Source organism: Chroicocephalus ridibundus, chromosome 11, assembly GCF_963924245.1.
Source record: "Chroicocephalus ridibundus chromosome 11, bChrRid1.1, whole genome shotgun sequence".
Classification (NCBI taxonomy): Eukaryota; Metazoa; Chordata; class Aves; order Charadriiformes; family Laridae; genus Chroicocephalus; species Chroicocephalus ridibundus.
This window is the reverse complement of record NC_086294.1, coordinates 9,424,144-9,437,306: the sequence shown is the minus strand read 5'-3', so window position 1 is coordinate 9,437,306 and position 13,163 is coordinate 9,424,144. Positions and strand designations below refer to the sequence as shown.

The window sequence follows — 13,163 nt, the reverse complement described above, 5'->3', positions numbered from 1 at the left end:
GGGGTATGTGTGAATCCTGCTTCCCTACAGCTCCTGGGACCGCGCCGGGCGGGTGGAGCTGGCAGTTCCTGCTGCTGCAGGCTCCACGCTGCCTCAAAGCAGAAAAGGTGGCAGGCTCTGGAGGCAGCACGAGGTGTCTGCACCTGGAGCCAGGCGGTGCACTGGCTCCTGAGCTCCAGTAACTAACTTTGCACAGGGAATGAGGGTGCGGAAAGGAGCTCAGCTACGCTTCGTCTCATTTGCCAACCTTAGCACTAGTCCCACGTCACTGAATGTGAGGCAGGTTGGGTCTGTGCCCTGGGTGTCACTCCACTGCCCCATGCGTACACCCATAGAACATACATAAATGGAACCACTTTAGAGCTACTGTACTTTAAATTTTTATATATATCTTTGTTATTAGCAATTAATTGCTATCTTTACATGCACTGTGTGTGTCTATATATTATTTAGCAGCGTGTGGCTGTTGTGCAAAGTTGCAAGCAGTAGCTTTTAGCAACCTGCTACTTGCCTTACAAATGAGTCCCTTCTTCCTTCCATTCTGTTGCTGCTTCACATCTTTAAAGGGCTGGAGGGCTGCAAATGTGCCTTCTTGGGGTGGACACGGGTTAACTTATTCTGGAAAATAAAAGCACAACAAAACTTTTAATATTACTACCCCTGTGCAAACACAACATCAAGTAAGTGTGCAACGTCCCTGCTGGATGCCTGATGTGTATCTACAGTTTTAAAATGAAGGGAAGAACAAATGAAGCTGAAGGACTGGAGATGATTTGCTTTCCACGCTTGTGTTTGTTTGTAATTTAATTGCATTGTGTGAAAGAGGCGGGTTAGTGTCACTGGAAGTTGGGCACAGCAATACCGAGGACTGTATGGGTCATACCCACTCAGAGTGCCACCCTCCAGCTGAACCAGAAACCTCTGAAACGTGTGGTCTGCCATCGCAGCACGCTCTCCTCTAGGTAAAATTCCAATTAATTGCCAGAAAGTTCCTTTTGCATTGTCCAAATCCTAAACAAATGCATTTATTTTGCTTTTTATTTTTAAGGGATTTTTTTTGTGTGTGTCTAAACTAGTCATCACAGCTGTCACCAGAAAGGTAATTGGTACTTCCTCCTGGTGTAACTGGCCACAATTCCACCGCAATGCCAGGCTGTTTTGAGTCACACATCTTGGGCTTACAACCTCTAATAGGAAAAAAATGTTTTATGAAACATAATCTTTTAAATATAAGTGCACTTAAACCAACAAGTTCCTTGCTAATTTGTTCCAATAGTTGCTCACCCTTACTGTGACAAGCATGTGCCTTTCTTCCACTTCCACTTGTCTGTCCTCAGCCCCAGCCTTTGTTCCCTCTTACTCTGCCTGTTCAGTACCCGGCCTTCCCTCCCCGAACGTGTTTGCACAGCAACGAAGGGGCCTGTTGCTCTTCTCCATCAGCTGAAGAGACAGGGCTGCTTTCCGGCTCTCCCTACAAAGAACTTTTTCCAGGATTTCCATAATGTTTTGTCTCAAACCTTCCTTTTTTTGACATCAGAACTGACACTGAGGTTTCTCTCCCTTCTAATCTATAAGGCAGGCCCGACATTCTTCCTTGTTCTTCCTTGTTTACACCCTCAGAGACTGTCTTAACCCTTCTGGCAACAGATGAGCGAAGTTCCAGACCTCCCCTCGGCCTTTTCTGGGATAGCAGAGATACAGACCCCCCCTTTCCTGCAGCTGTGGACATTTTCTTCCTTGTGTTAATGCAGCTAAATGCTAAATTAAGTCACGCTTTGTTTGGCAGGCCCGGCTTCCTGAGCAATGTATGTTCTTCTGTGTGTCTTCCCACCAGGCTGCTGCTTCCTAGCGTTTGGGTTACTTGCTAGACGTCAGCTTTCTCAGCCACTGATGAAAGTGTCACGTATGACAAGGTCTAGCAGTGGTTTCAGCAGAAATCACTCACAGGAAACATCCCTGTTTGAAGGACAGTGGCAAACTGTTTGAGAGCCGTCAGGGAGACAATCCTACTCCACGTGTGCATCATTTATTTTATATTGTAGATAGTTATCTGTAAATATTGCGTATCCTGTAGAGTGCCATGCCAGGCGCTGTGTCTTTGTAATTAGACTCACTAAGCCTGGTTGAATGACAAGGTCTATTTTTGATGGATTTTAATTGCATGTTTGCCTTTAATTCTGGATTTCTGATCCTGTTTCCAGATCCCTATCCCTGATGTCAGATTAACCAGCCTATATTAACCTGGGTCTTCATCTTTGCCCTCCGTTGCCCCCCGGCCCTGTCTGCGTGCCCAGCACACGTTCCAGGCGCAGGGGCTGAGCCAGGTGGCTGCTTTAGGGGAAACAGCCGGGCTTTTTTTCAGTCCCGTTACTGTTCCGCCTGGGTGCTAATGGAATGGCAAATACAGCATCCCACTGGCTTTAAATTGAGAAATACCCAACACCGGTGCTTTTATGGTCGGCAACAGGCCGCTGCCACATTTTGGGCCCTGCTTTTGTTCCCAATAGAATAAAGTTTCTCTTGTATCATCCTTATCTTTGTTAGTCATGCCTTTTTTAAGCTTTCCTTATCAAGACTGTATTCTCTTACATCAACTTTATGGCAGCTACCTATTTTGTCTTCCCATGTGCAATGTTATTGCTTTTTAATTGCTGCCTTTATATTCACTGTTGAGCCTCCTGGCCGTATAGCCAAAGATTACCTCCTTTTGCAGTTTTTAACAAAAAAATTATATTCCTTTTGTCCAGCATCTTAGAAATCTACATTTTGGTTTTCATCTTCTTATTTCTAGTCAAGTTTACCCAATTTTTCCTTCTAGTTTTAGTTTTTTTAAAGCCGAGGTAGAAATGGAAAAAATCTACATTTACGTGTGGGTAGATGTGGCCAGATCCGTGGGTAACTCAGGACTCTGTCTGTAACCACCAACTTCCAGGACACTGATTTTTTTTTCTAGACGTTATAACAGGGCTCAAAGTCACATACTCAGGATCTCATATTAGAAAGCCCTTCTGGAAATAATTTTAGGAAGCGCAGAGGGCGCAGTGTGGCTCCAGCAGTTTATCTTTTCATTACAAGGGAGCTTGAAAAGCAGCTCGTCTGTTTTCTGGTGGGCCCGTGCGTCCTGTTGCTGAGCTTCATCATCACGCTCACTGACACGTCCCCGGTAGCCATTTTAGTCTACAGCACTTAAAATTGCTGCTGCTTCTTCCTCTACTTACTCTGCCCTCCCCGAATAGGTAACACCCACTAATTGCCAGTCCAGTCATTCAAGTCATTCTACTGCATTACCGTACGCTAAAGCTTCTATCATTACTGTTTCTCAGTTGTGAGACTGTGCAAACCTTCTTACTGTACAGGAATATTAGGAGAAAGAACGAGGAACTAGAAACCTCTCTGTGCTCTCTGATAATTCCGTGTGGGTTACTTACAACACTAAATTTCAGATTATATCGCTTTTGTTACCTTTTCCTCTTCACGCGTGATGGGAGCAGGATACCCAAGCGCCATCTTCACCCTCCACTTCTGTGCCACCACTGAAGCCAGCCCCACCTCCTGAATCAAACCTGGACACAGAGAAAGTTCCGAGTGGGTGCCTGGGTTAGCACAAAACCTCAATTACTAAAAATCCATCAGATGAGCTGCCCCAGCAGGGCTTGCAGACAGGGCTCGGCCCACTCAGGATGACCTCCCTCCCCCACGATGGGCTCCCCGTGCCATAAACCCAAGACGTGCAGTGAAGTACAGCCACGTCGGTCTTCATTTATTCAACAGATTGGAACAATTGCTGAGGTTTTATAAATAACTTGCCAGGGTGCCTGTAGCGTCCCATACTCAGTAATTCAATCTGTTCTCCCCTGCTGGGTCTCTGTAACCCACCCAGCCGTGTAGCTGCAGCTTGCATTTCTGCCCTTGCAGCACGGCGCTCGGTGGTGGCCGACCCGTGGGGCTTCCGAAATGGATGTCTCACAAAGCTCTAAGGTGTATACAACGGGTACCTGAGAAAGCAAACACTCAGCCCCTGAAAAAGCCTCCTCTCACCGTAGCAAAGCACAGCTCTCCACCCAGCTACAGAGAAAGGCTCCACGAACCTCAAAATCTTGTTTTATTTGACATCGCTTTGCTTCAGCACGAGGCGGGATGCCCTGAGAAGGTCTGTCCCCCAAACACTCATCCTGCCACATACCTGGCGAGCAAACCCGACAGAGCATCGCGACCAAGTGGGCAGAGGAACGAACCCAGGGCTGTTTCTGTTACCGTGCAGTGGATGCCCTTTTCGTTTTCGCTCTTTCTGCCCTCGGCAGCGCGCGAGGCCCTGTCCCCTCCTTCCAGCCCCACCTCGCTCCTCCCGCCCTTTGGCACCTCGATGACGAGACGTGCCGGATCTGTCCCTTTCCCCCACGTACATGGCACAGCCGTGCTGCTGCCCACCTCTGTGGGCTCTCACCTCCCCTCCACCCCCAGTGTGAACCACAAACCCGGGTGGGCTCCCTCAGCCATGGCTGCCAGCCCGCGGGGGCCATGCTGGCTGCGCACCCTGCCGCTCCCCTGCCAGCATCAGGTCCTGGCTCACCTCTCACTTCTCCTCCCCTTCTCCCAGGTCTCCTCTGGGACCAGTGCCTCCACCAGCACATTAACCTGTCCCCCTGGAGCAACGAACCACCACTTCAGCCCACTCGTGACCGTGGGCCCTCTGCACCAGGCAGCTCGGCTGCACGGCCTCCAGCACGGCTGCCTGCCCGTAACTGGGGTTACTGGAGTGCCCGGCGCTGCGGCAGGTGCTATAAAATGCAGGACATCCCATCCCATTGCAAATCAAGAGTAACCAACAAAGCAAAGTCCAACAATTTTCCTTAGGAAAGGAATAAAACCAGGTGCAGAAGATGAGCTGAGCTTGCAGGGCACCCTCTGGGGGCATAAAACCCACCCGGGCTCTGCCAAGCCCCCAGGAATGTGGTGCTTCTGGGAAAAGCCACTTGGGCAAAAAGTAGGTTTTTCCAGCTAATTCTGGATTCTGACCGTGAGTCTCAAGACCTGGCCCTCAGAGGAGCTGAATACCTGTAGTTCCTTCAACCTCACCAAAGATTTGGGGCATTTAGCATCTCTTAAAAGCAAAAAAAAGCAGCTCTCCGTTCACATCATAAGATCCGGCTGCCAAACCAGCAGCACTAAGTGAGGCAGCAGGAGGTAATACTCGGAAAAGCGGCTGTGGGACTGACACACGCCGTGACTTACCGTAGCACTGTGCTGCCGATCCCCTCCCACCCGGCTATTAAGCAGGGATCTGAAATCTCTCCCAGCTCATCGTGTTGGAATATTTAGGATTTGATAAAGCACCAAGTTTTAAAGCCGAATCCTTCCTTCCCCGATTAGCACGTTTCAGCACAAGTCTTCCATGAGATCCACCTACCTCTGATTAGCACAGACAGCCGGCGAGAAAGGAGAAGCTGCTGGTCACCAGTTCCTAGGCTTTAATTAGCTGTGTTATTCCCAAGGGATCACTGCAACAGCCAAGCTCTGTTGCTGGCTGCTGCAGCCAAGAGCCAATTATATCAAAGTGCCACCTCTCTCTAACAGTAGGTAAAGATGCGTAGGGGCACACTTGATGTGCAGCATTAATATGTTGCTCATTCACAAGCTTTCCCTCTTTGGAAGAATCCCAGCATTTTCTTGTTCAGCAGCTTACTTTTTTTTTTTAAACCTGTGCAGCCTCCCGCTCACAAGGCTGTAATTGCCAGGGAGTATCTTTTATCGGCCGAGGCTCTGGTCAGCCCGTTTTCTGCTGAGGCACAGTAAATTGTCGGGCTCACGGCTGCTGTGGCATTAAGCCAGAGCCGTTACAGCCTTCCCTGACAAAGCAAAGTCCTTAATAGATTAAAGGTCCTAAAACAACTGAAAACTAAACTAAACCACATTTTTGTGATTCTGCGTGTTCTGTGGTAGTCTCCCCAGTTGGCAACCTCACCATCTGCAGCTACGACTCCAGCCTGGAGTCCCCGGACCTGCCCATTTCTCATCCGCCAGTTCCTGAGAAGATTATTGACAAAGCCGGTATTCCTTAAGCAGACGCAACAGGAACGGGTTTGCCTTTCCCAGCCCCACCGAGACCGGGACTCTGGTCCTGGCTCCCGGTGCTGCCTGCGCCACATCTGGGGGCACAAGTGTGGGACCCCGCAGCTGCCAACCAGCAACATGACCCTCCAGCAGCCGCAGAAAATGAGACTTCAACCGCTCAGGCTTTAGTCATGCCCGTTCATCTGGGATAAACACATTGTCAGGCAGGTTATTTCTGTTCCGTTTCTAACTCTGGCATGCGACATGCAGCCCAGCCCTGGTGCTGGCAGTGCGGGAGATGCTCCTGAGCAACACCCTCCTGCAGACAGACGCATGGGTGAAGCGGGACGTCGGGAAGAGGGGGGGAAATGGTGTTATCTAGTCGAGGAGGTAGCTTTGTGCCTGTCTGCTGGAACAGCTTCCTAAATGTATTCCTGGAGCGGTGCTGGCGAGTGCCAAGCAATAAAACAGGTCCCTGGAGAGGCAGCGGGACTGCGGGCTCTGCTTGCCTAATTGCATTTGAGCACAGCTTCTGAGAAGCGCATCTCTCTGTATCCCAGGGAAGGCTGACACATTTCCCTTCGCTCGTTTGGCTCTGGCCTCCATCGTGGGGCACTTCTCTACCTGAGGAAGGAAGAATCGCAGCATTTGGAAACTTTGGGGAGGGAGAAGGCTGGAAGCTGGTGGATTTACTGCCTACGGCTACAGCCCCTGACCTGCCCTTGAAGCGACAGTTCTCTCTGTGCCCCAATGTACTTGTGTGTCCCTGCTCCAAGCTCAAACACAGCTGAGGCCGTGCCACTTGCAGCCAGCGGCAAGTTTACTAAGCCTAGATGCGACCAATGGCTTCTGATATGATTTTGCAGTATTAAAGAAAAGGTGTATGATGTACGGCTACCCTGGCCCCTGCTCTCACGGCTTATTCGCGATGCTGGCTTTCTAAAGGCAAACAGAGCAAACTGAGCAAATCATGAGAGGATTACGCATATCTATCTGCACGATATTAGTATTTCTGGGACCTGCTATGTAGCATAGTCCGATATCCACCCTTTTACACTCTGGAGGCCCCAGCCCCTTCTCTGACGGCTCAGATGCTGCCACGTTTGAGTGCGCCCTCCAGCAGGCACAGCCTTCCTTTAATATTTAATGACCAAGACAACCACATTTGGAAATTCCAGTCTCTAAGCTCTTAACATGAGGAGCTTTTCCCTGCAAATCCGGATTTCAAAATTAGAACTACCCCTCCTGGGCTTTGAATATTCACCCCAAATTCAGAACACCCCAAAATCTTCCGCAAGGGTGTCCAACCTGTCCAGCGCAGAGCGCCCACGGCTTGTGCTCCAAACCCAGCAAGGGAGTAAAAACAAAGACCACAGAAACACTCAAGGGAAAAGCAGGAGCAGAACCACAAACAGGCTACAGAACGTGAATAAGAACCAGGCGCCAGCACCGTGTGTACCAGCGCACAACGTGATCCTTTTCCTTCTGCCACCCAGCACATGCTGAAGCTCACCCCGCGCTGCCTTCGGAGAGCCATGACTCCACTCGCCTCCCTGCACAAAGAGGGAGAATGACAAATCTGCCGATGATGACTACAGCAAGGACAAGTGAGCAAGAGAAAAAAAAAAGGCGACAGCGAGTGGCAGCTGATACCACCAAGGCCATACGCACGTACATGGCCTTGTTTCCGCCCCAGCAGTTGCTTAGAGCCCTGCTGGTGCTGCTGCGTCGCGCTGCTGACACTCTCGGCGCGCTCCTTAGCATTTGGCAGCCTGAGCATTGCTTTGCCTGTGATTGAGCAGAAGGATGAGCTGCTTTTCAAGCCGGCTCAGGTTCTCTGCTGGGACCTCCTCGCAAGTCACAGCCATACCTCACCCATCAGAGAACGGTTCCAGCCCGGTGGCATTCCCAGCTTCCCAGAAAGTGCAAAAGCCTGAGAGGGACCTCACTGTGCAAAATCGCAGCAGCCCCTCACACTCTGTGCAGCCGTGGAGGACGCTGCCAGTCGGGGAGATCGGCCCGGGGAGCAGGAAGGCAACGCGAGCGTGTCCCTCCCGTGACTTGCTCAGCCGCAGACAAGGCTTCGCCTGCCTCGGCACCAGAGAGTGCTCACACAGAATGAGCATGTGACAGTGTCTGAATTTACCACATCATCTCTCTGTTACTGATCTACCCGATTTCCTTAAGAAATCTGCCCATTGGTGTCACCCTAAAAGCGAGCCGATTCCTCTGTACTGCTGCCTCAGATTTTAGCTGGCAAGCTACCGCACAAAACCCGTCTGCGCCAGGAGCAGCTGCTCCCTGCACTTTTGCCCTCATTAAGTATCACCCTTTTGATGCTCCAGGGCAGCAGTAAACACTATTACTGAGCGGCATTGTGTAGCGCTGGCTTCATCGCTGAAGGTTGGGTTACTTTTATACTTTCGTCACCGAACTACTGGAGTGAAGATTAATCAATGGAGTAATTGCAGAACTCTGAAATCTGTCTGGCTAACCTCTCTTGTGGGCTTCACAGTCACGCAGCAAATCCAGCAGACTCCCACAGCGAGACGCTACCAACACAATGTCACAAAGGAAAAGCCATTAGTGAGCAATTACATTTCAGCAGGATTTCCCCTCTCCACCGCAGCCTAATGAGGATAACCAATTCAAGAGGAACCGCTGCAAGGATGAATGAATAATGAGAGAAAGAGGATGGGAGTTCCTGCAATCTGGGCAGAATAAGAAACAAGCCCGTGAAGGAAGAGAAAATCACATATGCTGGAGCTCTGCTCCAAGCAACAGACAGATGTGGATGCTCGCTCACAGTTACAGGAGGCACCAACTGGTTTCAAAAGCATCACAGAGGCCCAGGGCCAAGACAACAGTCGCTGCAGCCAGAGGACATGCGCACCATCGCTCCAGATGCTAATTCAATTTTTGGGAAATACTTCTGACTATCGACAACAGGTCACTGCAACAAAACACCATTCTTACAAAAGGGTTAGTACCTCTGTATCACCCACTACTTCCTGACGTAATGGCGCGCACCATAAAAAAATTAATGTTTCCTTGAAATAAGAACATCCTAGAAGTCAAGTTTACCTGAGCAGCTTATTTTTTGTTTAACCTAGGAGCTCAACTAAAATTAGGATATCTTTTCTTTACAGTAATAAAAACGCGAGTGGAAAAAAAATATATAAATGCTACCTTCTGTTTAACGGGAGAATGCAACTCTACAGATTCTGCCATTTGAAGAAATCTTTGCCATCGTGGCCGTCCTCTGAGGGCAGTGCAGGAGACGGCGAGCTCCGGTACAGGAGTTAGCTGTTACAGCACAACTTGCTCCCCCTCCTACAGGGCACCATGGCAAGATAACGCAGCTGAGTGCGAGGCATTTCTTCTCCAACTGGAGAAATTCCCCATTACACTTACCTGCAATGGACAGACTTGTCTGAAACGGTTAGCATTGCAAGTAAAAACCAGCCAGAGAAAAGATGGGCAGGCAGCGCGCAGGTATTCAAAGGCCCAGCACTTTTTCTGTGTTTCAGCTGCTTTGTGCCTCGCTGCACAGCCCTGGTCTGCTGGCCGGGAGACCGGCTCTGCCCCACAGGGCTGGGGGGGCCCTGAGCTCGCCCCAACCTTGCCCCTCGCTCGGTATCACCCACCACGCTGGGATCGCGGCTGCAAGGGGCAGCAACCGCCTCCCATCACATCCACCTGCCTCTTTTCACCAGGACTTAGTGCCTCAGTTGCAGCCATGGAACAGAGCCATCAGGGCATCTTTGTACCTGTCTCTATAACATACACGTAAATCTTTTCTTGTTAATTACACAAGAAAAAGAAAAGCTTTTTCTTATTGCTTGTGGGAAGCATCCGGCTGGTTGAGCATGACTTGGTATCTTTTAGCCACTGTGGTAAAAGGTAAGGTTAGATACAGACTTGTCCAGGTGATAGAATTACAGCAGTGGACTAATAACCTCAGTTTAATCTTTTGTTTAATTCAGAAAAAAAAAAAACTTAACATAAATCAAAGGCTTTTGGGTCAAGGACTGATAAAACAAGGAAGTTATGACATCAAAACATTATTCAACATTATTTCCCTTTAAAAGAGCACTGAAAAAAATCAAGGCTTTATTTGAATAAATGTTACACAACATTCTTTATCATTTACTTCCCAGCAAACCTTAAAGGGTGAATCATATTTTCCTCATTCAAGTCTACAAAATGAAAGAGGCATAGTGACCATTCAATATACAGACAAGAAGGTAGCACGGAGCAAAGCTTAAATATTAAGCAACTAAAGCAAAAAAGTGAAAAGCAATACATTACTGTAATTCTCTATCATTAGAATATCCCTGACAATTTCATTTCAAAATGAAAATCTGGTTTCCAACAAAATGGCTGCAATACTTTCTGTGAAAACAAACACAAATACAGTTAGCTACCTTGTCTATTTTTATGCTATTTGCTTATATACCCATATTCTCCAATGCAGAGACCTGCATCTCTCTTAAGCGTATTTTTTTATATTTCAGCTGCTGTGCAGACGTGCTCGGGAAGGTGAGGAAATAAGAGCACTGGCTGAGAGTCGGATGTCACACAGGCAGGCACTACTGGCTTCTACTTACAACATCAATCAGTTTTCAATCCCATGTGCAATAACCCTGCTATTACAGTCCCGGGCCTTTTTCCTGAGCAGAAACTGTTTTGTGCCATGTTGTTTGGTGGTTATTTTCTGTTTGGGTTTTTTTTTTTTGGGGGGGTGGAGTGGGGGTGTGTTAAAAATGTAATTTACTAGGCCAAGACCTTCATTCTTTGTCAATACAATCGGGGTTTGGTCTCTGGAGGTGAAAGGCTAGCACAGACACCACATCAAATCGCTTCCCCTATCCTCAAATCGGATGTCTTAATTCTTCTAATTTGTAGTCAAATCTCAGGCCACAAACAGGACCAAACTGCCAATCCTCTTCAACTGGCGAAAAAGAAAAGCACTGTAGAAGAAATATTAATTTCAAATTAAAAAAAAAAATAACGTAGTTTATTCTCAGAAATGGTACAATTTGAATTTACTGTATAGCACATTATACAGCTGTTTTTTAATAAGTAGGCAGTAAATATTCAATTTCTGGCTTTGTAAATAAAGAATTTATCTCTGAAAAATAGAAACTGAGCTAACACGAAGCACGAACGGCCTCCGTATGTGTGTACTGCTGATGTGCCTATCCTGGATGCGGATGCCCGTCCCAGCCTCTCACTTCCCCCCTCTCCGATTGTTTCACAAGTTTTGTTTCACCTGTTGCCAATATCAAAGCCAAACAATAGAGTTGTCCTAACCTCAAATTCTACGTGATTAATTCAGGCTCCATACACGAAGGCTGTGAAACTGCCTTGTGCTGGTACAGACGCCTCTCAGAAAGGCGTCTCTGTTTTCAAATGATCCAGACAAAAGACACTCTAGTTTCTCCAATCGAAACAGGATATTAGGAAGGAGGAAAAGAGTTTACCACAAGTCTTTTCACTTCTATAAGAAACAAAAATTTGACTTTTAGTAGAATATGTGCACCTTTTCATTTCTTCAAAACAAGTATTTCTTTTCCCAGGTTATATAATAAATCCCCTGCTAAGAACTTTGTAAGAAATGATACTGCTGAGAAAGTGTGCACACAATGTCAATAATCAGTGACACATAAATTAATATTTAATAACTCAGATTTCAGCAGCGCGTCCAGCCTTCACAAGCTCCACTGAAGTAAGTCTTACCGAACACCTTTGAGGGAGGGGAATAAAATGGATAAAACCCACTGGGTTTCTTTTTTTGATTCACAGCTATTCAAAGAAGTCAATGCAACTCAGATCAACAACCATCAGAAACACTAAGAAAACCTTTGCTCTACTAGTTACCTATCTGAAAAATATTTATGTCAAAAGGAAAAATTAACCCATGATTTGAAATAGAAATGCCATTCCATTTAATCACTCTCCATTCATGATTCCCATCTTTTTATAGTATTATAAGCAAAATGCTGCTCTCTGCGTTGTAGCCCTTCTTAACGTTATTCCACAATCCTCGATTCCCTAAGTGTTACAATAGCATAAGTAAAATGCAACCATATTCACACAGAAGGAGCTTTCCCATAATACGGAGATACACGGAGTTTGTGGTCACTGTCCTTTCCATCACCTCTATGGGAAACATTGGTCTCATATAGCAGGACTGTTCATATGTTACAATACAATTGGTTTTGGACATGCTTTTGATCACAGATCACAGCTCTGCTAACACCTGCACTAAATACTAACTAAGCCTCATAGAATGGAAAATTGCAATGCTAAAGTTAAGAATTAAAATAAAAGTTCAAAAGTTACAGTCAGCTTCCCAGGCAATTGGCTCCGTCACTGGCACCTATCAAAACATACAAACGTGACTGTCACATTACAAAAAAACCCAGTTATTTGCAGTGATTCTTCATACTAATAATTCAAGTGGTTCCTTGCATGTAAGTGTCATATAGTCTTTAATAATTTCATGCGTCATTTATTGCAAAAAAGTTTTATAAAATATTTCCTAACATCTTTTTAAATTTTAAAGAAAATGTACAATAGGTACAGGTGTCCTAACAGGGTGCGAGGGGGAGCTTTAACATATTTACCCCCTTTCCCCTTCAAAAAATGTTTACTACTTGGTGAAGATTTCAGAGGAAAAATAGGACAATTCAGTCTCAGATTTCTTTCAGTCCTGATGAGCTGGTGCTCTTCGTGGCAGTGTAGTGAGGTTCCATAAAAACAGCAGTTGACTAGTGTCTCTGAGCTGAAAAGGGGAGAGAAAGGGAAAATGGTTAAATGCCTTCCAGTATATATTGCAAAAGTAGGTAAACAAAATCTGAGGTGGCCAGAAAAGTTACCAGTTCACCTGCTTTGTGCATTGTGTGGAGAAGACCAAAAAAAAAAAAAATATATTTACATTATTGCAAGACATACACAAGTGAACAAACTCCTCAGTTGAGACTGGAGTTTTAAGAGAAGGTACCGTACCAATCCATGTTATATCTCACCCCATTTCAGCATCCAGAGAGAATTTAAATTTTTAAGACATTTAAAGATAGCTAACAAAGGAGGGAGATTAATATACA

At 46.7% G+C, this 13,163-nt stretch overlaps 1 protein-coding gene across 4 annotated transcripts in view; it reads right to left on the bottom strand.

Moving 5' to 3' along the window:
* Positions 1-493: 493 nt before the first annotated feature.
* PWWP2A (PWWP domain containing 2A) overlaps positions 494-13,163 on the bottom strand; it is a 42,143-nt gene continuing 29,473 nt past the window's right edge. For 2 of the 4 annotated variants that reach the window (XM_063348962.1, XM_063348966.1), the window contains exon 3: positions 10,072-12,841. Coding sequence is in view for 2 of the 4 variants with exons in the window: in XM_063348966.1 (XP_063205036.1) it covers positions 12,828-12,841 (14 nt within the window). In the remaining 2 variants the exon portion in view is untranslated. Of the gene's footprint in view, positions 619-3,462; positions 3,564-10,071; positions 12,842-13,163 lie in introns of those variants that run through there. The other 2 variants (XM_063348964.1, XM_063348963.1) reach the window with 2 other exon arrangements.